The following is a 26,257-nucleotide window of genomic DNA, read 5'->3' on the forward strand; positions in this document are numbered from 1 at the left end:
TTTGTTGCATGTAATTTTGTATGGCAGCATACTGTCGGTTCTGCCAGCAGTGCAATGGTATATAAAGGGGTGATGAAGCCAAATCTGATTTTATATTGGCATTAGTACATCTTACCATATGCTCCAAAAATACTAAAAGATGTGGTGATTTTTTTGTTTTCTGTTGCGTAAGAAAAAAAATTGTGTAACATCTGGATTAGTTAATGTACCCGCCAAACCTCCCCACCCCAAATCCATACTGCCATATGGATACAGCCCCTCAACTTACAGTATGTGCTTGCATTTTTACTTTAGCCACATGCAAAACAGAACGGTAAAGAAACCAAGAGCACAATGGATAACATGTTCAAATATATTTTAATACAAAAACATTTCAGGAGATCAAGGGGTCAATCTCATGGTTCACTTAAACTAATAAGGCACATTAAATGGTGTTTCACATTTCTCAAACAGTTAAAGGTCATAGGGTCTTTCTGCTCTATTTTCAATCATCACAGTTTCATTGAAATACAAAAGGCCTCCAAACCAACATGCTCATTCAACTTTCAACTCAATCCTTCATTGTCTTTAGTACATACATACATACTTTTATTCTTTTGTTGAATGCCCGCTACATTGTAAATAAATCTGTTCAGTTGGAATAATATTAGTTTTTTCAAAAGGTTTGGATCTTACTGTTTTTGATTAGGATTTGGCAGAAGTGTAGCCTATAGATTATGGCCCTTTAATCGAACTGTTCCCGCCCGATTGCACTTTTATTTACACTTGAAGGTCCTCTGACTGGGGTGGAGAACTCACTGTTTTCTATGTCGGTTGGTGATACTGAAGTTATCTCTTCTTTTGTGCTGCAGTTAACCAATGTTCTATAGCAGCCCTCATTTGATTTTGGAAAAAGTGACCTGTAAACTGCGATTTCTCTGTAAATTCATCGCCATTTGTTGTTTCTGACGTAAATGTCAGAGGGGCAGAGCGACTGGAATCCTTTAAGCTCCATTTTCAGCATCTTCACTACAAAGACCTTTGAACAGAGTTAAACAACTTGGTTAAACATGCGAGGGCTTCTTATTTTGCCGTCAACTTCAGACTGTTACCCTCCCATCTCCCTGGGTAGTATGAAACCCTCCTCTAGTCCTGGTAATATCCTAACTACTTCCATGCTTAAAAGATGCCCTTGAGTCTAATGCCTGGCTTCTATTACAACAGCTCCCTGCAATCTGGCTGTGTCCCGGCCTATTTTAAACATAGTTGTTCAGCCTCTCCTGAAAAGAAAAAAATAACCTTGATTTGTACACTCCCCAAAACTTTAGGCCTTTATCTGAGCTGCCTTTTATGTCAAACATTTTAGAAAAGGTTTTTGCCAACCACCTTACTGCTGTCTTGGCCACATACACACCATTTTAGCTAAGTTCCAATGATGATGTCGTCTGATGTGTGTAAGTGCTCTGTTTTGGTGCTGCTGGATCTTAGTGCAGCATTTGACACTGGATCACAGGAATATAACTGTGCTGTAATTGATTCTGTTCTTCACAACATGAAATGTTTCACCATTTTGCATTGGTTTACAGTTTTGTAAAAATGTGACAAACTACCTTAAAGTTTTCTTCAAAAACACTGGCGTAGAGCATATCAAGAATAAATGTTAGTTTGCTGATATATCTTTCACAAAGTAATAATCAACAAGTAATGGCTTAAAAATATATTCAAAAATGATGTAACCTCCAGTACTGATAATACAGATAATAATGCATATACACATTATATTTTTCCTAGTGGATACTTGTTTGCATATTTTATACAGAAGAAAAGTTTAATATAAGTTATTTCTGGAATATACAAACGTGTAAAAGAGAATCTTCTTGTGGATACTTCACTTCATGTACGCTCCTACATGTCGGACACAGAGTCAAAGTTTGTTAAGTTTCTTAATTCACAGTTGGTAAGATTCTTGGTTCGTAGTTAAGACCTCCACTGTAATGAATATTCACATAATGATTACTGAGTAAGTTACAAAGAACCCAGCAAATGCAAAGTACTGGACTCCGCTGAGAGACGCTGTAGAAAAATGATCCTACTATGTCGAGTCACAGTGTCATAGAGAATATTTCATGAGAATAAACCGTTAAGATGCGTTACATTACAACAAAGTTTATTACCATGTGTTTAGTCAGCCAAATAGAACCATCCCTTTTTTGATAAAGCTTTGGAGAAGTGTGTTATTGCTCGCGGCGGCAGTAGTAGCCGAGGACTTTGCATTTTTCACACAGGTGTTGGGGATGCTCTTTGCTCTGGTCCGACACATCTAACCCGTCCGGTTTCTCCAGAGGTCGCTGGAACAAAGAAACAGAGAATTACTCCCCACAGCGCCACCAACACCAAGCTTTATGTCCAGCATATAGGTTAGAAGTAGTGTGCAGTGTTTTCCTGTGAGAATATTTGGCCGTATAGGTTAGCTGAAAACACTCAATAAGGCCTGTTCAAAACTTCTGTATGAACAAGACTGTCCCATTTGCCTTCTGTATTTAGCTTTGGACGGACTGTTACCTGCTTATGAGGGTAAACGTTGATGTGGCACTTGATACATTCTTGTCCCATGTTGGCCCAGGAGTTCCCGCTCATCCACTTCCTCTTGCATTTAGGACATTTATATTCACCAAAGCACCTCTTCTTTCCCTGATATGGGGTCAGGCCTTCACCTTTGGGTCGAGCCTGAACAGAAATATGCAGCATACAGCAATTTTTATCATACATGCTTTCCTTGTGCGCAACCCACTCGAAGCTTACTTCGTTACCTAAATGCTTTAAAATGAGACATTTCTCTGTGTATAAAACTCAACAGCTTTGGAAATGTTTTGGCTTACATCAGCATGTTTGCCAACATAGATATTTAAACAGTGGTCAAGGACAGTGGAAACAGGGCTGAGAAAGTTCTGAACATTTTGATATGAAACACTTGTTTGTTTTTTTAAATCTTCTTGCACCTTTAAAATGGGAATTTATAAAAGTATGTCAAAATCGAGAAAAATACCCTTATACCTCTTAATGGGAGAGACTGACTGACCTATTTTGTTTCTTTGGATGGTAGCCAACTCAAAGCTCTGCGTGATTAGAACAGGAAGTGATAGCAACCCTGTTGGTGGTCAAGAGAGTCGAGTTTATGAAGTAGTTTTGTCTCAGGAATGAGATGATTGTTTATGGTCTCTGCAATACAATATAATAATAAAGCTGATTTGCTTTTAAGCTTGATTAATACGTACGTCCCTGGAAAAGTGAGCCTTACGTTTCAAAAGGAACCTTTCTTATCTTATCTAAACCAGAAGTGTGGAAGGCCAGTGTAGAAATGTTGAAGACTTTTTGTCCTGAAGATGAAAAACAACATAAAGTGTTTTATCGGTTTATTTCAAGGAAGTTGGGATATATTGTAATGGTTCAATGTAATTTATTTGTTGGACAAAAAGGAAGGAGTCTCAGCTTTCCCCTATTTGAAATGAACTCCCTCCCTCCCTCCAGCTGTGTTCCCCAGGGACCATAAAGGAGGCCCGGGCTAGTGGGGGGACCAAAGGGAGAGGCCTCCCTCCTATAGGACAAATACCTCAGGCTCTTAGTCATCCCTCCCAGCTGGCTCTGGCCCACCAATCAGAACGCAAATATCTTGAGCGCGGAGGAAATAAAACCCAGATGAACTCTGCACTTGTATAACACGACAAAATCCTAAACGCATCACACAGAAATCGTCTTGACAAGACTGGTTTACATTAGAAGCACCACAGTTAAAAAAAGTAGGCCAAGTCAAAATGAAGACTGAATCCACACACCACCAGAGGAGTGCGCCTCAAAATCTTGTTTTGATTTCACAGCAGTAACATATGTCTAGTTCAAAACGTCCTACAGATCATTTTATTCATTTGTTGCACTAAATCTGTTTCACATAACATGTTTAAGTTTCCAACAACTGGAGTGTCTAACTGTTAAGGCTGCTATGAGGCATTTTGAGGGCCTGTGTTTGCCACATTTAGCCACCGTGGGGCACTGTGGGAGGTCAGCTTTGGATGGCAGCCCACACGACTACAGGGAGAGCAGACAGAGCAGCATCTTCCTGAGGGAGGAAACAGCTTTCACTCTGCTGAACAAGCAAAACAAACTCTACCTAAAGTCTGGAGCCCACAGGGCAGCAAAGGGCACGGCACACTCGTGGAGTTTCCACCGGTCCCGTCAAAGATGTGACACTGGCGACCGACAAAATTAAAATCACACTCATGACCCAAAAGTGCCATCATGGACACTCTTCTGGAAAGCAGGAAAGTTTGAGTCATTGCAGATACAAAATGCACAAATCCATCATCCATCATCAAGCCCTCTGAATTCGGCACAATCAGTTTATTTAACACAACCAATCTTTTCCATTGTCTCTCCTGAAGATGTCATTGGGACCACACAAAAACTAACTGAAATGAACAGCACATTATCTCCAAAAACTGATTATTCATATGTGATCGAATATCTTTGAAGCCTTAAACCACAAGAAACTGTTTTGTATTACAACAATCAGCTCAAATAAATTCATGTATTGTTATTTGCACGACAATTCATAGCATCCAAAAGCCATTCATTCAGTTATGTAACATAAACCAGCATGCGACTGCACAGAGTGATGTGAAGCCATATTTTAAGGCTTGCAGCAGATAAGCTTGGCCCAGATCCTTGTAGCCTGGTGAGAGAGGCCCAGGAGGTTGGCCACCTCCCTCTGCCATCATCTGGAAACCATCAGGATAAACAATGGACTACTACTCCAAAATCCTCACCACAGCCTCCTCCGTCCCCTCTCCCTCTCTCTCTCTCTCATCACTCTCTCCCCCACTCCCATACCCTCCCATGAGACATTCATCCAGGAGAACACAGCAAAACACCAAGCCTATTGGATTCCATGTGGTCAATTACTCCACACTAACAAACCCACAGCGTTCCCTCTACCTCGCTGGGCTTAATTTGTATCAGACCCCCACCACACAGCATCAGGGAGAAGCCCTGCTGTTACCAAATCAAAACAGCACATTAATGCCCGTGACTGAGATCCACAGCAATAGGTCTCTTTATGTTTTAAAGACTCCCGTGTCGACTTAAGGGATACTTTTCATTATATTGGAATCCATTTTCTCCATGGGGGTTTGAAAACAACCAACTGATGACTTTTCCATTTTTCCTTAAGGAGAGCAGGGACGTGCAGAGACCTTTAGAGGGGCAGGTGCTCAAAGTTACAGGGGCACAGATCAAAAATATTGAAGAAAAACATACACCTACCTACATCATTTATAGCCTACCCTGTTGAATTATAGCAACCCATATTCACATAGGATATATTATGGAATCCTAGAACAATCCTTGAAATTCAACTTTGGTAAGCAATTGTTGATTTTAAATATTGGCCAAAGAATACGTCAAGGTACTCAGATGGCTGTCTTTGTCATGATATGAACTACTGTTTACTTTTACTTCATGTGTAAAACAAACGTCCTAATGATATACTTAAAATACTGTATAAGGCAGAAACTAATCAAAGAAGAAATTGAAAATTAAACCCTTTGGAAAAAAAAATCCATGTTATAATTAAATGAATATGTCATTTTTACTTACACCGTGGTGCTAATACATATAAATCTTGTTTTTTTTAAATAAGTAGTGACTTTTGCGTTTTTGGTTATTACTTTGACGGACACACTGTTGCGCGGATTTTGATAATAATTAAGTCACAGTTACTGTAAACCAAGCTATAATCCTTTTACGCAGTCTATCTTTAAATCTTGCACATAGGAAATACTGAAAGGATTAGACTTCCCCTTTCCAAAACAAATACGATTAGCTATATCTATTTCAGACACAGTGTTGCTTTCAAAGAAGCACGATTATCTTCCATCTAGAGTGTGACTGAGCTGCAGTCCTGGCTGTGGTCAATTTGACGACATATACAGCTGTAAAGTGGCGTTGTGTTTCACAAAGGCTGAATGACAGGGACAGATGGGCTGGCAGACAAACAAGAAATGCAACAGACAAAATATGCCCAACTCAAAACACAGCTGAGCGAGACTAGAAGAAGGAAAAATCTTCAATTTATGGAATAAACCTGGTAATGGCTGGGATGTTCTGTCAAAGTGATTCTCAGGTTCCCTGGAGGCCTATAACAAGCCAACAATGACTTTTAATTGCATTGTCATGTTTGGATCATGTCCCTAATAGTTGCACAGTTGACATGACAGCATTTCACATACCCCTCAACACCCACTACTTTACCAAATGAAGAATACTTGTCAGCAATAAGTGTGAAAAAGAATCCATTACAGATATTTATCATTAATTATTTTTTTAAACCTGGAAATGTAATTTTTACTATACCATCATATGGTACATGACCCTCAAATACCAATTATTAATATTGTGCCTAGGCAAATTTGTTGTTTTTGATCAAATGTGGCATGGTGCCCCCAAATCAGGAATGTGATATTTTACCAGTAAAACCTAGAATCTGAAATCTGCTTTAACAACCACAAATCACCAAATTTGATTAAACACACTTAAATGTACGTCAGATAATCCTTATATTATGTTATTTAAATAAAGTGAAAGTGAAATGTATTTCAGAAGCAACAATGGCTTTGGGAGACAACACAATGGAAACATACTGTAAGCACAAAACATCTGAAAATCCATTAAAACTGATAAAACTGCTCAGGAAGATCATGATATAGATAGCTCCAGTACAGCTAGTAAAGGGTCCAGGTCAGATTGTTTGGTGGACTGATGTTACCAAGGTCTAGACTGACCTTTAAATCTCAAGAAAAGCTTTTATTTTGATAGGTAACAAATTACAAATAACCTCTTGTTTCCATTTCCCTTCCCCTCACATGTAATTTAAAACAGGAAAAACTGTAATCTACAATGACTAAATCCTTTGGAATAACACCATTGATTGTATCTTGACAACATGCGACCACACACAATCGGAGCTGCCATTTGTTTGACTTATATCTTCATTAGCTTTGAGCAGATGACAGCCACTGTTTTATCAGGGGGAGTCTATCTACCCCACATTCCAGGGTTTCCTCTATCTTGCTCATCCTCCTCAGCAGACAATCTGGCCAAAGGCAACAGACAACATACTGAAGAAAGATAAGACTTGTTATCAGCAGCAAAAACAAAAAGACCAAAGCAACAGTAATCAGACAGTGTTGCTTGACATTCACCAGTTACACGTTCAGCTATGAACCGTATTGCTCTACCTGAAGTAGGCTACAGCGCCCAGTACAAAAACACCATATCCTTATGGCAGGTAATGACACTTGAAAACTCCTCTTTTCAATATTAAGAATCAATTAAATTCTTAATATTGATCCGAAATAGGATACACAAATGTATCTCCCAGTGGATATTGTTATTTTTGTTAAATGTTGATTTCTCACAGCTACATGGAAATCAGTTTGTAAAACCTGCGTAGTTCTCTCTGTATTTTTTTGCAAGCTATTTATTCAGCCAATTGCTTGGTAATGTCTATTAAGTTTTTTTTTGACAGTTAATATGGTAAAATAGCAAGTTTGTTATTTACAAAAATATCTCCTAAACATGTACTAAAAGTCACCAGACAGTCTTTTGTATTAGGCTACAAGATATGACAAGCATTGTTGCATTTAAAGTAATGCATAAAACACAGAATAAAAATGCCTGTCAAAGCTACAGCAAGGAGTTCCTTAGCTTAGCATAAAGAGTGAAAACCAGGCTAAAGCTCACTTAATAAAATGTAGTCTCTTTAATCCACAAAGAAAAATAAGAAGTTGATGTTGAACTTTTTTCTTAAATGATAAGCACCAGGGTAGAGTACAGGATAATCAATCATGGGATGAAATGCTAGAAAAAAACTGCAAATATCTGTGTCAGTCCTCAAAGGCCAAATATAAGTCAAGGAATTTCTTCTGTAAGCCTTGCTACAGCTATCAAAAGTTCCTCTGTCCAAAGTAATTATCAGAGCAGACCCCCCCCCCCCCCACCCTCCCCCTCCATTCAAACACGATTAAATTATAACTGTAAAGACATACACCCACTTCCTGTGCTGCCCACTGTTTCTGGATGCAGGCATGTCTGGGCCGGCTGCTCACTGGCCCTTTAAACCAGTGTCCGACAGCACAGACAGAGACAGACAGAGAGAGACGGAGATGACTGAAGCCAAGCAGAGCTCAGCGAACAATACAGCCTGACTTCCTGACCTTTGGTTCCACAGCCCCTCTGGAGAAACAATGCCCTCCTTATTTAGCCCAGGCTCTTCCCATCATGCACCCTGCTGTCAGTACACTGTCACTTGTGTATTCTCCCTACATTGAGCCAGGTTCAGCTAATTTGTCGGCAAGGAGTCATTAAATTGTTGCGACCCTGGGTTATTGGGTGAAAGGTGTTAAAGTTGCAACACATTCGGTGGAAAACGGAAACAGTTTTACAATCAACACGGCAAAAAGGCGCACATCACATTTGATTGCAACTTGGAAATGATTGATTTTCTCTGCAACGTATAGCACACAGTAGACATATAAATGTATCAACAGTGTATAGTTCAGTTGTCTGTTGCTAAAAATGATTCCAGCCATCTGCTAAAGAAAAGACGTTTCGGTTTCAACTTAAGAGGCCTTTGTCATGACAACGGCTCCTCCGTTATCATTTCTTTGGACCTAAGATATTGGCAACAAATGATAAAATCTGACATCATCTCTCTAAACAAGAGTGAGCAGAGTAGAGTGCCAACCAGAAATGGTTTCCAGATTTTCCTGATTTCAAGGGGTGTGGCCGGCAAGCTAGAATCGTAAATAATCTCAAAAAGTAATCCTTTCACATCTTGACCTTTCTGTTGAAGAAAGAAACCCAACTCTCCTCTACGTTGTCAACAGGATTGTTTCCACGTACACGCCATTGTGGAGACCATATCTAATTTGTTTCGGTATGACTGCGACCCAAATAATGCATGTGCTCCACCTTAACCGGCACTTTTCCTTATTTTTCATCATCTAAGGCTTCCACCATAGGTACCATGTGTTCCTTCATCAAAGAAGCTGGTCTTCAGAGTTGACACGGGCCTCATTCCACCCAGAGAAAGGCTGTTAAAGGCCCCCGAACACCCACTTCCTGTGTGCTTCTTCTCTCATCTTACTGAGCCGTGACATTCCTTGATTCCTCCCTCAGCAGACCAGAAGCCTGCAACCAAACCCACTGCTGCTATTAAGATGTTTGACTTTACTCCATTCAAAAAGAACAGATTATTTCAAACAAGTTAATTTGTTGAAGTAATATATACTCAATAAAGACTTTCAATGCGTTGTTTTTTCGGTTTAAAAAGTGGTCGAACGCTTCTTTCGAATGTTCGGACATCTGGGTATTTTTCTGGAACACACGGCCACATTCTGCCCAGGTGTGCGTTGATGTGAAAATGTTAAAGAGCTATAAGCCCACTGCAAATTATTATCCCCACATTCCTCACATTCCTCCATTCCCTGCATTCAGCCCTGAATTTACAGATCTCATCAGCGTTGGCAAGCGATGGAGGCGACAAGCTTTCGGAGACGGGACTAGATGAGCAAATGATCAAAATGTGGATCAGTTTTTTAATAAGGGCCAGTTTGGACAGATGTGAGCTGATAGTCCAACTATTCCTATTTTTCTGCTATTGGTCTTTTAGTCGAAGGAATGTTTTGAGAAATGTACACTCACACATATTTATTATTGTATAGATGTGTGAGTGTAATATGTAGATAATCTGTAGTCAGCAGCCGGGTAGCTTTGCTTAGTTTAGCATTCTGGAAAACAGGGGGCGACAGCATGACTCTTACCAAAGGTATCGGAACTTTGAGCACCTATACAACTCACAAATTAACACAATATATCTAATTTGATTAATCCATACACATATCTAAGTGTAAAACCGACAATAATCGATTCAATTTTGAGGTTTTGTGTGCCTTTGATCAGAGCCAGGCTAGCTTTATGCTCAGCTAAGCTAACAGACAGAGCGACTCCTGCAAAATCTTCAGTACAGCTGCAAGCGTGTTATCAATCTTCTCATTCAACTATTGGCAAAATTGTTTAAGATGGTATGATGTACCCTATCATCATATTCCACATTTGACGCTCATGTACGTATGACTTGGCTTTACGGTCATATTAATTGGGACAGTATTTCTTAAAATGTCTCGCACAAACTGACTAAATAGAGGTAGATTTACAGAAAATAGTTCAATTATTTGAAGTTCCATCAGTGTGTTCCAGCTTTTACACCAAAGTGAAGCAATTCCACTTTATTGACAAGTATTATTGACAAGTAAAGGTTAACCAGCTTCTCTGCATTTCATTTATTCTTGCTACATTGTTTCTTGGACACATCCTGTCCATCAGTCATTTGATTATTTCTATAATACCCAACAAATGTCAGGGATTTCCATCCGAACGAGATCAATGAGGGAACTGTAGCCGTGCATATTAAGTGGTGATATATTTTTTTTCGTGTTGGGAGGACAGGTCGTGCCTAGTTCCACAGAGAAACCTATCATCTTTCATTAAAGCCAGTGTCGAGATCCAATCCAGCATCTGCTGCTCATTACCAACCTGCAGTGCGCTACATCTAACTCAAATATGTGCTGAGGAATATATTTCATGTTGAAAAGAGGATAAATCATAATATTTTCTCTTGGAATTTATAGTTTTAATACCTTTAAATAAACATAAAAAGGAGGTGAGCGGGGGATGAATAGTCTGTCTACAACTAGGAGGAAGCATGTGGATTTGAACTGCAGGATCAGATCAAATGTGTGACCATGTTTACCCAACGGTTTTCTCCTTACGAGACAGCACTTTACATGTTCTTGGAAACACGTTGATGCCTTTAGATAGACAGCTCAAATGGCCCCACACACTGTTTCACTTTAGGCTGCTGCCCTGACTTATTAGGTGCAGTGTCACTGACCTGAGGGCAGTCTTTGATGTAGTGTCCCTTGTTGAAGCAAAGGTGGCACAGGTAGTTGGGCGGCGGCCTTTTGCTGGTCTTGCGCGCCTCAGGGGACAGGGAGAGGTCAGAGAAATGGTCCGCCAGAGAACTCAGGCCGTCCACGATATTGTTGAGAGACTCATAAGGCGAGGATCTCTTGTAGAAATTGTTGTTCAAGACCTGTCCGAAAAAAAGAAGAAGAAGATTAATCACTGGCAATTACCCTATTAACATTGATATGCAGTCAATACTTTCATACACTAAAGTCTGGCTTCAGTTTTAAATGAATTCATTACTGATGGATTTGTTGATGGATCCCTTAGCCGCTTATGCACATCATGAATTCCACAACCCCAAGATGATGTCATCTTTATAGCTTGTTTTTCTAATCCCATTGGTCCAAAACCTAACAACAATCAATTTACAATGAAATAAAGCAAAGAAAAGGAACCATATTCTGACATGGACGTATAGCTACTGGGAATGTTTTATTGATGAATTAATCAAACAATGAATCAATGGTCCTCGATCAAAGTTCTGTTGTTCAACCAATCGATTAATCATTGTATAATTTCAGCTCAACACAACAACATCTCTCAAGTCACAAAAAAACACAGAAGATGATTGTAGGGACCAAGCAGTGAAAGAGCACTTGAGCCAGTGTGTCAGTCCATCACCCTGATTGATTCCCCTGTGTGTCTCTCCGACAGTGGCCCACATTATTTCATTTCTACAGATGCGCTTGCCTTTTTACCACATTTACACTGTGGGCCAATAGTGTCCGTTTCCTCGTCAGAACAAAATGTCTTTGTAATGCATTCTTCCAACTTGTTCTATTGGCTTGGCACAATCAGCATCATTGTGCCTTTAGGGGGAGACGGGTGCTATGGCACCGCAGGGCGAACATGTAGAACAGCCTGCAGACACTGGCTGTTTACTGTGAGGCCAATCACAGAAAGAGAATTGAGATCAGATGTGATGCCCTGCGTGAGATGTCAAACAACTTCATGTCTGTGGCATGTCTGCACTCATGGTATGTAACTTGAGTATTTTTTTTTATTGAAATATAAAAATGACAAGAAGATAAGATTTTTTTTTGTATTACAACATTTTACAAAAACTCAATCTTTTTAATGATGATGGATATGTCTATTTTTTTCGCACTCAGCCTGAATGGTATCGCTAGCTGAATTAATTGAGCAGCACTGAGTGAAAACTGTATAGGCTACTTCTCTGACCAAAGCAGCAGAGGCCGGCCAGGGTCGAACTCCAACCTTTTAAAAAAAATCTTGTGAGAGCTCTTTCTCAACCTGCCATTCCTCCTTCAGCTGCACACTGACACCAGAACAGTCTGAACAAACTCAGGCACTATACCGTGGTACAAGACACATATTCATATCATATGCTACCCACTCACCACTGTGCAACCCAATGAAGGCATGTAGGTATGGTTTACTGTACGGGCAACAAAAACAAGCTGGAGGGAAATACGGGAGTATAAAATTATTGAATCATCTTTGGAGAGATATTTTTGAACATCCAGCCAAACATAAATAAAAAATAAAGCCTAATCAATTGGTGAAAGTTCCAACAGAGTAGCCTATTGATGCTGTAAACATTACTATGAGCGTGTTATAACAGTGCAACAAGACAAGAACTCTACCTCACTCCTCAGGTGGAAGAAGTTGTTGAGATAGTTGGAGCTCAGATCAGCTGCGCTGCGCTTGGAGATGTTCATGTCCTGAGGGAAGGTGTCCGACTCGGCTTTGAACGCATCAAAAGCGCCGCTCTGAGTGTCTTGCAAGGACATATAGACCCAGTTGAGCAGCTGTGCAGGTTGGTACACGGGGGTACCAGTCTCTATAGCGGACATCATGTTGTTATTTTTTGTTTCTGGAGGGAACAACGCCGTCAGAACCGCTGGATTTTCTGGATCATCCAACTTCTACCAGTCATCCCCCCTTTTTCCCCCGGCTGCGTGGGTGTGATCTCTGTGTTCACCTTGAGGAGCCCTAAAGGAGCCCGGCAACCGGACAACTGCGATAGGGCAGAGCGCTGCTGGAAGCATGAAGCGCTGAAGCCTGAATGCCAGTGGGATAAGCTTGAAGCAGCGCTCCGGACAGGACTGTGGGTTGCGTCACAGCGAATAGGAGGTCCAACATGAGTTTGCATCGATCACTGTCTTTTCTTAGCATGTAAAGCCCTACTTCAGTAGCTTTAACGCTATAAGAGGGACCCTCATTTTACAGATCTAAATCTATTAGTTTTAATTGATGGGGGAAAAGTGAAAATATTAGACTACCTGCGTTAGCTTAATAAACTACTTTATTTGTTGTTTCATTTCAAGAAAGCACTGAATTAGGCAAGGTAAATATTCAAATAATGCCTATAAGCCTCTAATATTTCAATTAATTTACGCTTATAGCATAACTTTTGTCTGACATGTTGCTTAATTTTTCCTGTTTAAGTAGGCATATTGATGCAGTTAAGTTCAGTTTTCTGACGTTAAATGTGTAGGCCTATAGACCGTCACATAGGCTACAGATAACATTTACACAGTAGGCTGTATCTTTTGGAAAAAATAAATAAATAAAAAAAATCACAGTTTAAGAAAGGGTATAGGCCTACTGATTATTTAGTTGCAAGGGAGGTGGAGGGGGGGGGGGGTGATTTTTTAGGGTAAACTTATGTTGACTGTAGCCCGCAATGCAAGACTTGACCACATGTAGACTGCTGCCATCTAGTGTTTTTTTGTTGAAACTGAAACACAATTATGTCTTCCAGTGTTTGATACGGCAGCTGCACCTACATCCTCTTGGGATTGAAATCAGGGACAGTCAATAACAAGTTGCCCTCCAAATGGAGGGAGCCTGAGATAGAATTGCATTGACATTATCTGTGCCTGCATTTTTTGTCGAAAGGATAAATAAATAAACTTTAAAAAGAACAACGTTAGCCTATTGTAATGTTTCCAGATGCTTGCAGACAATTGATAGGCTAGTTGCATAGTGCGTTGTAATTTATGTTAATTTTAACTTTTTAGATACATTAAATTCAATAAATAAATTACAGATAATAAATGAATACAAGCTCAACCAAGCTAAACCGAAGAAAACAAGACACATTTCAAATAATTTCATTTTTTTTAAAGAGGTGGGTTTGGAATTGGAATCAATGGCTTCTACACTATATGTTTATTGTTGGGCTAAATATAAATAGCCTACTTTATCATTTTACAGGGTCTATCTTTTCGATAGTGAGCCTAAAGGTTAAGTTATGTACCAAAGATAAATAAAGAAACTTGTTGTCCTTGGCCCATCACCATGGAAATTAATCTAACTAGGTCTACTTGCAGAAAAATAGCCTATTCCAGTGTCCTCTCTCTCTCTGGCGAAAATTACACAACAGCACCAGAGCCCGCTGAGTCAACATCGGCCTCTCTTTCCCCCTGACAGATGAAGTCAGCAGAGGTTACTCATAGTCATATAGAACACATAAAGGCCTATGCTGCAGGACGGAAACAATGCTGAAGAGGACCCACCCAAGTCCAGCCCCTTTGTAATATGTCCATGGTCCAGCCCACTCTATCTGCTGCTTCACTACGCTCTGTCTCTTCCTGGATCTGAAGCACCCTATCAAACCGTATTTAACACGTAAGTCTTATAAATCTTTTTTCTTTTCTTTTGGGACTGTTTATACCCGCAAAAGTACAAGTTATATGTTACAGTTAAAGATACGGGTGACGAAAGAGTTAGTAAGCTTATACTTAAAGGCCTACTTATTATCATAGAAAAACACTGCGCGGTGTTTGTCAGCTCGCGGAATGTAGGAAATTAGCCTCGCCCAATTTAAAGGAAAGGAGCGCTGCTGGAAGAGATTTTTGACAGTCTCACTCAACAGCAACACACGTAGGACTTTCACCATTTTCAAAGTGCTACAATGTCTTACTGAGACGTTTTAGTTGTAAGGTGTTCCCACTTCCCAGTATGTGTTCAGACTGGATGCTAAATGCTAAACACTAACTTCCTCCGAGAGTAGCCTACGTAACGTTAACGGACCGTGGGGACAGCACCAACTGTGGGGATATCCGATGATCGGCTTTGCTAGTAAATTGACTTTTTACTCGTATTACGCTTTATGGTTGTAGAATTGCCTACAGTCTATGAGAATCATATGAGGTCCTGTAAAATCTTAGCGTTATAGCTTATTAGCGAGTTGTAGGCTAGTAAAACACAGGCCTGTGATGCTTGGTTTTGATTAGGGGATTTGCTGCATTTTAGTGCCCCTCGTTATAAAAATAAAGCAGGAGGTGTCGGTTGTGTGCGTAGGGCCTACTGCTGTTCAATGTGTCATGTATTTAGTTTTAACAATATGGACAGCATAACAACATTAGCAATCTATTTGCATAATTTTTTTCCAACCCTGGGTCGTAAACATGAGGTGTGGTGTGGAATCGTGGTATTTACGATAACATTTGAAAGCCTCACCAGTGGGCGGGCGGTTTCCAAGGGTCCAAAGGAGAAAGATGGAAAACTAAAGGGGAAGTGTCAACACTAAAACGCCCTTTAAGCCACCTTTTAACACAGTGTAGGCCTACTTATGTCCATTCAAATAACCTAAAAACTGTGCATCTTTAAATATATATATTTATACATCTAAACTTTTACTTAAGCTATGGCTAGGCCTACGCAATAGCTCTAAATAAAGATATATTTTTTTTCTTTTTCTTTTACAGCCAAACTGTCTTTGTTTGTATGTAAAATAAATAAATGAATAAAAAACATTCTAAATAAGTCATGTTTAAAGAAAATTTGAGTATTTGTAGCATTCAGCTGTCTTTAAACTGTTAACAAATAAGGCTGGACTGAAACTATTACAGACTGTGTGTCTTAAATCAACAAAACTAAACTAAATACTGGTTTCTCCCTGTGTGTGTGTGTGTACAAAGTTAATTTACAGTCATGCTTATTTGCTTACAACTTGTAGTTCCACAGATGTAATTAGTATTTAATTTTTTTGCGGGATGACACAGAGGCACTTAATAGTTGTGCAATTACAACAAAAAACACATCAAATGAGGATGTGTAACCAAAAAGATTCAGCGACCCCTTGACATTTTGCATTAGGCTACGCAGTGTTCCCTTTGGTGTATTTCTTATGAAAAAGGAAGAACTGAAATCTGTCATCAACAATGATTATTACACTTTTTCACACGATCAAATGTCAGGCAGATGGAAGTGATTACTCTCTGACGTCACCACGTTTCGCAGGTCATTTGTTAACTTCAAAAGTTGTGGGTGGAAGGTAGCCTACTAAAGCATTTTATTCAAATTACATCAAATGAGTGCCAGGGGAGAGAGGGGTTGGGTGTCAGTTTGTGTTACTATTAGAGCACTGTTTGAAAATTCAACATCAATTTTCTAGATAATTTAATTTTTAGATATATTTAAATTGCATTTTTTGTTTAATAGTTTCAGTTGTTTGACCTGAAACACTCCAGGAGCTATATCAGGGGTTGTTCCTTTGACCTATTCTTGTTGATGTTAGCATGTCTGAAGAACAATGGAGATTGACAGATGAAGGAACACCTTTATGTGAGACAACAACTGTCATTGATTGTCTTCAGTATGAATGAATGTTGCACACATGCTGCAGTAGTCATACTCCTTACGTTAACAGTTGACAGTCTACCATCATCCTCTGCCCCAATAGTTTATGTGGCAATGGGAAGAACTACCGCTGGAGTATGGACAGTTTATGGAGCATTGTGGCACAGAAAATATATTTCAGGTCGCAGTCTGCGATTATGGAGACTGCTTGTTAACAAAATAACCTTTTGTTAAAAAGAGTGAATATCTCCTCATGATCTGCTACTTTTTTCTATCGCTAAACTACAGTGGGCACAACTGGAGCTACGTGCAAAACTCTAACAACATATGCACGGCTTGTAAAAACTCAATAAAAATAAGTAAAAAAAAAACATATGCACGGCAGCAGTTTATGTGGACCAAACTCTTGCTCTTTTTTTCATTGCTTAAACACAATTTTCAAAACTCTACACAATTATCTCATGGCTTAAAGCTCCCATATTATACACTTTTCGGTTCTATTATACACCATATATGGTCTTAGTGGTCCCTAATAAATTTTTCTTTAATTGTTTGCTGAAAAAAACTTTCAGATAATTTATTGTACTATGCTGATGTTCAGCTAATCTCACAATGGCCTATTTTTTTAAAAAGAGCTGCAGCTCCCCTCGTAAATATACAATCTTTGAGCTCCCCCCGCCCCCTGTCCGTAAGCGAAGCCAGATACGCCTCGCCCTCTGTCTGTCAGGGCCGTGGACCAATAAGAAATAGGGGTTTGGGCTGCACAGTGGAAGCTTCTGGCTTTCCAGTTTTTGAGGTCAGAAAAGGGGAGAATTCTGACTGGAGTATATTTGGGGGGAGGGGTGGGGGTTTCAGAAAGGGGGAGATTGAGAAAAGGAGAGATTGTTATTTTTTGAAATATTTTGGCAGTCTCTAGGCACACCTTGGACCCATAGATATGTTAGAACACATTTAAAAAGTGCATTTAGCATAATATGTGACCTTTAACTACAGCCTGCGCAACAACACTGTGGATTTCCAGCGCTTTGTTCAAATCCTAACACTGCTGTCACAACTGTAAACCACACATTCAAAACAGAATGGATTTCAGCATAGTGCATTTCAAACACTGCGGATTGCAATTTCAACTGAAACAGTAAGAAGGTGTCTTGTTTTAGACTTGTAAGTGAACATTTATACAGTATACAGGGAAAGCTCAAAAATACTTTTTTTTTTGGAAATGGACCAATGAAGAAGCTGACAGGTTGTTGGAGGGAGAATAGTGACAGTAAGAGTGTGAATGATTGGAGGAATTCCTAGTAGAAATAGAGCTGTATTTTCTGATGAAATACAGTATGGGCAACACTGATAGACCCTGTGGTGAATCATGGTCTCTCATTGAGAGAGGCACGGTTGAGGGTGCAACCCAATCTGCAAAGATCCAATGTTGTATCTGTAATATAAATTTTCCAGCAAACAAAAACGTAAGAGTTGCATCCTAACATTAAATTACAACATCACTGGAATTGATTTCTGTATTACAATTATAGAATATTTACACGGATATATATTACATTTGGAAATGTTATCGATAAAATATAAAATATGTATCTATTGAAGCAAAATTCAGATTTTCATTTATCTTTGTTTACCTAAACATAACGGGTATGTTGTAAAATAAACAATTTTGTGTGAAATAATTTGACTCTTTCCTCAAAGAAAATATAACTTTATCTCTGTGAAGTAACTGAAATTATTCAAACTGTAAAGGTTAAAAGTTTATCATTTGTGTATTGGGGTTTGATGCTAGTGTTTATACTCTTGAGTGTGTTCTGAGTGACAGTATGTGTTATCTCAATGAGGCTGGTTCATAGTGTTTGCTGCACTGAGCCTAATTTGCAGGTGAAGAGAACTGTTCAGCTACAGTGACTGTTGGTAGTGCAGACTGTAGTTAGAGTTTGGCACATTGAGCTCCAGTTGTGCCCACTGTGGGTTAGCAATAAAAAAAAACTTTAACACTGGATTTCACTGCACACACAGGTGGCGGATCGTGAGGAGATATTCACTGATTTTGACAAAAGTGATTTTGACAACAAGTGTTCTCCAAAGTCGCTGGCTCCACCTTTTTAAATCTATATTTTTCTGGAAATGAGAGGGAAAAAACATTGTTCCTGGAAAAGATTCCTTCAGTCAAAAAGAGCTGTATGATGCCCCTCATTTGACACAATAAAAAACTATAACTTCATGTCACCCCAAGGTTCTGAAGATGAGCTACCCAGGATATCCTCAGTCCGGTGGATACCCGCCACAGGCAGGGGGCTACCCACCTCAACCAGGGGCTTACCCACCCCAAGCTGGTGGGTACCCCCCACAAGCAGGTGGCTACCCCCCACAGGCAGGCGGCTACCCCCCACAGGCTGGAGGATACCCTCCCCAGGCCGGTGGATACCCTCCCGCAGCGGGGGGCTACCCACCCCAGGCGGGTGGATACCCTCCCCAGGCAGGCGGATACCCACCCCAGGCGGGTGGATACCCACCCCAGGCAGGCGGCTATCCTGCTCAGGCCGGAGGCTACCCTGCCCAGGCTGGTGGCTACCCTCAACAGGCAGGAGGAGGATATCAACCTCAGCCTGGAGCAGGAGGCTATCCCTCCATGCCTCCAGCAGGTGAGCCTCAAATATCTTCTTTTGAGTTGTGAGGATTTACATGCAGCTTTGGCTTCATAAAAAATATCAAATCTGTTCTTAAACTATTCGCATTTTGACTGTTGTGTCAATATTTTCGTTGCAGCTGGAGGGTGGGGCGCAGCACCAGCCGGTTATGGAGCGGTAAATGCAATCTTATCTAACTCTTCACCTCTGCATAACACCAATAACATATGGACTGCCTTAAGCTAAATCTAGTGTTTGCGTAAATCACCTTATCTTCACTAGTCTTTCTTGAATCTCATTTGCTCCATATTGACTTAGCACTTACAGCTGTCCTCTGTTTACAGCCAGGAGGGGCTCAGCAGGGATACCCAGGGGGCCCCGCCCCAGGCCAGCCCATGCCAAATTATCCTGGAGCCCCCGCAACCAACCCCTCCATGCCTGGATATGGAAGTGGAGTTCCGTCCAACCCTCAGGCCCCTGCCATTTCTGTAAGAAGCATTTGTCTTCATCATTGGACTTTTCTGAAACTATGCTCATATAGCTAAAATGCATGTGTAACTAACTGTGGAGAATTTAATTCTCTAATATTTTTATTTCTCTTCTCTTCTCTCCTCTCCTTTTTTTATTTTACTTACAGAAAGGGTTCAGGGGTTCTATTAAGGACTTTCCAGGGGCTGATGCACTGAGGGATGTAGAAGTTCTTAGAAAAGCTATGAAGGGTTTTGGTCAGTAAATCGTGTTTATTATTGCTAAACGAATCAGAAGTAGTTTCAGTCAGCATTGATGAGCATATTGTCTACATGTCCAAAGTGGATTCTAAACATTGTTTTTAACAGGCACTGATGAAAAAGCCATTACTGAACTTCTGGGAAGTCGCAGCAGCAAGCAGAGGGTTCCGATGGTGGCAGCCTATAAAACAACTTATGGAAAGGTTAGTTTCTAATATTTTGTTACAGATGATTTGTTTGTTACGGTTGAATAACATTCTGTAAACCCATGGCTTTGCTTCTCATTGGCTATGTCCAGGATGACCTTGCTCATGTTTAAAATGTTTTGTTCTGTTTTTCCTCTTAGGATTTATTCCACGATCTGAAGTCTGAGCTCACTGGAAACTATGAAAAGCTGGTTCTCGCCATGATGAGGAGCCCTTCACAGTTTGATGCATTTGAACTCAGAGAGGCTATCCAGGTTTGAGTTATTCTTTCAACAGACTGCATTCAATTAAGGGAAATTCTAGGGAAGTCCAAGCCGCAATGTGTGATCCATCAATTCATAGTACAGCCCTCAAAATTCCAGTGAAGGCCAGAGAAGTTGGCTTCTGACCAATGATTGGTAACCAATTTCAGTCAAGTAGGTGTGTCATACTAAGGCTTTTTCTTTATTATTTTCAGGGAGCAGGAACCGATGAAGCCTGTCTGATTGAGATTCTGTCGTCACGCTCCAATGCAGAAATTCGTGAAATCACCACGATCTACAAACACGGTGAGACAGGTTTTTTATAAATATTTTTGATTCAGTTTTGTGCATAAAACTAATTCGATCAAATCTATTTGTAGGTAAATGCATGGTCAAATTATACATTTTTATTAAAGGTAGTAGGACTACCCACTAGTGGTGTCCAAACAAAATGCATTTGCAATGCAAATGAGCGCATTTTCCTAAGGCGCCACACATTTTTATTTTCAGAGTTTGGGAAGAGCCTGGAGGATGCGATCAGCAGCGACACCTCTGGTCACTTCCGCAGACTCCTGGTCTCTCTCAGTCAGGTAGCATAACTCATATTGAGTTCTCTCAAAACATATTTCCACTCATGTGAACTTTAAGTATGGACTCTCCCAGTGCACCCCGCCTACGTAATGTTTGTTTAGTTAACGTGACACGTCTCGCTCTGTTTAGGGAAATCGTGACGAAAGGGAGACTGTTGATATCGCCTTGGCCAAACAGGATGCTCAGGTACTGCTTTTGAGCTAGTCTGTTACTGTACCACTATCAAATGGGATTAAGCAAGCCTGATCATGTTCCTTTTTTTCTTTTATGTATGTGTGTCTGCATGGGCAACAGAAACTATACGCAGCAGGTGAAAATAAAGTTGGAACTGATGAGTCTCAGTTCAACGCCATCCTGTGCGCTCGCAGCAAGCCGCACCTCCGAGCAGGTCTGTCATTTCAACATTGTTGTACTTCTCTTGAAGTTCCCCAAAGGACACTGTCGTAACCACTCATGTTGACACTATTTCTAGAACATAGTCACAATATTTGAATATGCATTTATCAAACAACTGTCTCCTTTTGATTCTTGTCTTTATCAGTCTTCCACGAGTACCAGCAGATGTGTGGGCGAGACATTGAGAAGAGTATCTGCAGGGAAATGTCTGGCAATGTGGAATCTGGCATGGTGGCCGTTGGTACGTTCTTTTGGAACTCTCTTTTTTTTCCAAACCTCAACCAAACTGATGACATGTTGAAGCTTTAAGTATATGCTGAGTCATTCGTGAAGCTGTTTGGAAGGCTTTCCTGGAAGCACTAAGAATATCTCACAGTTGCAAACGGGCTCCTGATTGACCTAACTACCCTTTTTAAAACATAGTGGTGGATCATAAGCAAATGATGGATTGAAAGAATAAAGGCTGCACAACTTTCGAAATGTGGAATTCTAAAAATAGAAAGAATTTCATCTGTCTGCATAGAGAATCATCTTGTAGTCAGACTGGAAACCACAGAATGTCATCAAATAGGTTTCCTTTATGCAACACATCTAATCGGTTGCCAAATTCTATATGGCTGGGCCTATTTGAAATAAGGAATCCAGTACAAAAACAAATTGGGGTTCATCCAACTTTGTTATGTCTTAAATGGTGTGGTGTGGAGTGGTAAAAAATGTTCTGGCTCAAATTGAATATGGCAGAAATTGCTAAGGAGGAAAAAAACTTGACAATCAAACCCAACAAATGGTGCTGGGAACATCAACTTTTTGCAAAAGGTCATAACATAAAACAAAACTAATTATAAATTCAGCAACATCCTAGCTATTAATTAATGAATGTATAATTAAATCAGCTTTTGGCTTTCCTGTCTTATCTTGTCCCCTTTAGTAAAACAAAATTGGAACCTTTGTCTTGTTTGTCAGTATTCAATTGAGACTCGATCAATTCACGTCTGCTCCGTTTTCTTTTCCTCAGTGAAATGCATCAGGAACACCCCTGTCTACTTTGCAGAAAGGCTCCACAAGGCGATGAAGGTACACTGTTGTTTCATCATCCCATTTTGTTGTAATTATCACAAACATTCGGCTTCCTGGGGAGAAAGATTGCACTTGCTGCAGTCAATAAAGCGTCACCCTGTGTTTCCGCTGACAGGGAGCAGGGACCAAGGACACCACCCTGATCCGCGTCATGGTGTCCCGCTCTGAGAAAGACATGTTGGACATCAGACAGGCGTACGTGCAGGCTTACGGGAAATCACTGTACACCGACATCTCAGTAAGTCCGGCTAACCGCTAAGCTAATTAATACAGTTACTTTCTCCATCTTTTATAGGGATGCATTTGCGGGATCGTTTTTAAAAATTCATATTGATTTTTTTACTCTGTGTTTAGGGTGATACCTCCGGGGACTACCAGAAGCTTCTGTTGAAGTTGTGTGGAGGCACCGACTAAAAGGAAAGGAAGTTAACCCTAACCTAAGGACAATATAACTTTGTCCGCACTGAAACAATGTTATAGGATCGTATATCACCCCTGATGCATGTAGTTAAAGTTGGTCTCCTATGAGAACTTATAATCATAATTACTTTTGAATCATTTTCAGTGACACAATAGATTGTTTTTTTTGTCATAGACGATTGCCAAATAGAAAATATATATTGATATGAATATTTTTTAAGGACGCAGTAGATAGCTTTGACATGAGGCCAAAAGGTGGATGCCTAAAATGTGTCATACTCTATAAAAACTATTATTATGAAGTCTATTAAAATATTGATATAGTGTATATACTAACTATATTATAGTATAGCATTTAAAATGTCCAACAAACTGCTAAATGTCTAGTATGTTTCAGTTGATGATTAGCACTAAATAAAACGTTTAGTTGTCTCCTGTATCTTAAATGACAGGAACAGGAGGCATTTAGCACGTTACTTTGTACATGCAGTGTTTCTGTGTTACCAAGGTGAAGTTGACCTCGCTTCCAATTATTTCAGCCATGTAGAAGTTAATGTTTCCGTATATTCAAAGTTGTGTGAGACTATTATGCAGGTTTTTTAGCTAATTACGTATGACTGACTCTCACACAGAATAGATATATACCATGCAACGCCTGCTTAACCGATTTATTTCAATTTTTTAATGGAAGAAGTGCATTAACACGTATCTTTAATTCCTGCTTGCGAGCATTAACTCTTATCATCAACTCCTGCTTACGATTCAATGCAACATTAGCTTTTCACTTCATGTCAGTTCTCACAAAACTCTTATGTTCCTCTGTTTTGTGAAATGTAAACTTTTCCAATCATTGTTTTTCTTGATCGCTGAGAAGCCAAAGCCTAAAGACAGAACATGTGCCTTTTTGTCCAGGACTGCTTTGTAAACTGCTCAGAGCTAGCCCGTGTTTCACTGTGGTTTATCTCGCAAACAATCAGTAATCATACTTGCGGAAATGTCATCCTTTTTTTGTTTACTTTCTTTCTTTCCCCCAGTATCCTCCACTGGTTTGCATGTTTTGCTGCCAGTAGGGGGCTCTCTTGCTAACATGAAGTGTCATTTATTTTCTTTTTCATGTGTTGCCTGCTGACTTGGCTTTAAATTCTAACTCTGCTTTACAATCCTTGTTGTAACATCAAATGATATTCATAGTTTGATCGTCCCAGTATCTCCTGAGATACACCAACAGCCACTTTCATTTCATAATAAAAAAAACTAAAATGTTGTTTTGCCATATCTGGATTGTCTTTGTGAAATGGGATCATGTGATTTGCACTAAACACTTGAGTGTTGATTTTCTGCTCCGATCCAGGACACAATGAGCAATTTGCATTTCAAAGCCAATTTTCACCACCTTAGTCTGAATTATGACGAGTCAACCCCCCCCCCACACACACACACACACACACACACACACTCTCTCTCTCTCTCTCCATCCTCAGAGCATCACCAGCTGCACGTTCTGCTAAAAGGTGCGAGTAATGTGGCTTACATAAGTGATGTCTCTGAGCTTGTGCTTTGCTTTTATAAAATGAGAGCAGGGGAGAAAAATGCCCAGGTTTGCTTTTGCAGCTCCAGAGATATGGCACCGAAGAGAGCTTTTTCAAAAGGCTATAAATAGTGTCCACATTGGAGACATGGATGTCTCCCAAAGTCTTCTTGCTGTTGCTTGCTTTCTGGCCTCAAAGTGCATTCTCAAAGGAGCAGAGATGGGGGAAAACCAAATTACTTCTCCCAGTCTTACTCTTGCACTCTTCTTACGTCACTGCTCCTCTAAACGAAAAGCCCTCGCCAGCCAGAGGACGATAAAAGGATGAATACTTGATGTTGGTATTTGTGTATGTTCTCTTCAGTTTCTCTCTAGAGACAGTTTGCCGTGATACCTCCAGAAATATAGGTCAAAAGGAAGTAAAGGGGGTAGGTTGGGGAGGATCCCATTTGGCTTTTACTTTTAGAGACAAAGAAACACTTCCCTGAGCATGATTTTTAGATAAAGTGCCTAAATTATTAACATATTGGACCTGATGCGTGCTGCACTACACACACACTGCAATGCAGGGATACACTGTTTTACAGGAGAGGTCAGACACGCGTGTGAATGGTAGTCGTGTCAATCGATAGTATCTGTCTGAGTCATCAGACTGTCGACCATTGATGAGCTGTCAGCCTTCACATTCCAATCACACCTCCGGAGCTTTCACTTCTTCTAGATCACTATTAATTTAACGGATTTTGATTTGAACTAGTAACCATAATCAACTGATAGACAAACACTATCTCGTTACAGAATTGTTTAACCAATAGATTACATATAATCAGATTCTGTGAATCTGCTGAGATTAGTCCACATTTTACCCAAATGCCCATCTGCACCCCAGGGCCTCATACAGTCTTTTAGACAATCAGTAAAAGTAACTTTTGACCAAACTGTTGATTTGCCCTGGATTTTTCTCCAGTCCAATGGAATGTGTGGTTAAGTGACATTTGGTTGCCAGGGACATAATCCTGCTTTAAACTTCATGAGTGCATATAAGCAAATTACAAACCTACAGGATTAGATGAACTACACGTAATGAGATGTAGCAGCAGATATTGCTATCCGGCCCGTAGAGCTGCACAGTTTGAGGTTCATCCTCTAATATATGACACAAAATAGAAGAAAATAATAGGTCCAGCTGAGGAGGCTTGGAAGAAGAGCAGCACATATTACTCTTTTAAATTGCTTCCACTTTTCACTACAAAGAATACAGCACAAGTTTAAAGTTGCATCGGTCCTGTCTCTTATCTAATTAGATGGCTTTAGGAATTTACATAACACCAAAACATTCCAACTAGTTTTCTTGGTGAGCGCCAAATGGATTTTTCCCTGCAGGAAAAATAAATTAGTTGAGTTGTTACATAACCACTTACATTGTTAAAGCCGTGCTAAACTTAAGTGGGGGGAAATGTATGGGCACACTGTGTACCGTATTAAGCTTTAAAGCCAGGCCCAATGCACCCCAGCTAGCTCCAGATGAGAGTCCATTCCTCATAAGGGAATACACTGCAGGCCCTCCATAGAGTAGTCAGGAGTTATGGCAAATGAGCCTCAAAGTATCTCTCCAGTGCAGCTGTATGCAACGAGGCTATATATATATATATATTATATATATATATATAAATATATAAGCACACATGAGTAATCTTATATATGATGTCATTGTCAGCAGTCAAATAATTTCTCAAAGATCTCAGCCTTGTGTGACGTCTGCCTCCTCTGAGATCTGAGGGATTATGTGGAGCAGAAGAAAGTGCCACAGAGCAGCAGCGGCAGA

At 40.0% G+C, this 26,257-nt stretch overlaps 2 protein-coding genes across 2 annotated transcripts; one reads left to right on the forward strand and one right to left on the reverse strand.

The window, feature by feature from the left end:
• Window positions 1-338: 338 nt before the first annotated feature.
• LOC307267282 (zinc finger CCHC domain-containing protein 24-like) lies at window positions 339-13,016 on the reverse strand. The gene is made up of 4 exons (XM_080049565.1): window positions 12,669-13,016; window positions 10,985-11,185; window positions 2,542-2,706; window positions 339-2,327 (listed from the first exon to the last, which is right to left on the reverse strand). The coding sequence occupies exons 1-4, from the start codon at window positions 12,879-12,881 to the stop codon at window positions 2,214-2,216; spliced, it is 693 nt and encodes a 230-aa protein (XP_079905691.1). The 5' UTR covers window positions 12,882-13,016; the 3' UTR covers window positions 339-2,213.
• Window positions 13,017-14,578: 1,562 nt separating this feature from the next.
• On the forward strand, window positions 14,579-24,179 carry LOC307266934 (annexin A4-like). The gene is made up of 15 exons (XM_080049070.1): window positions 14,579-14,658; window positions 18,851-19,259; window positions 19,384-19,421; window positions 19,589-19,732; window positions 19,882-19,969; window positions 20,081-20,175; window positions 20,319-20,432; window positions 20,636-20,726; window positions 20,931-21,010; window positions 21,141-21,197; window positions 21,306-21,399; window positions 21,553-21,648; window positions 22,423-22,481; window positions 22,600-22,722; window positions 22,839-24,179. Exons 2-15 carry the CDS (start codon window positions 18,860-18,862, stop codon window positions 22,896-22,898), a joined length of 1,539 nt encoding a protein of 512 aa, XP_079905196.1. The 5' UTR covers window positions 14,579-14,658; window positions 18,851-18,859; the 3' UTR covers window positions 22,899-24,179.
• Window positions 24,180-26,257: the final 2,078 nt, after the last annotated feature.

This window comes from Ammodytes marinus, assembly GCF_949987685.1.
Source record: "Ammodytes marinus genome assembly, chromosome: 20".
Taxonomy (NCBI): Eukaryota; Metazoa; Chordata; class Actinopteri; order Uranoscopiformes; family Ammodytidae; genus Ammodytes; species Ammodytes marinus.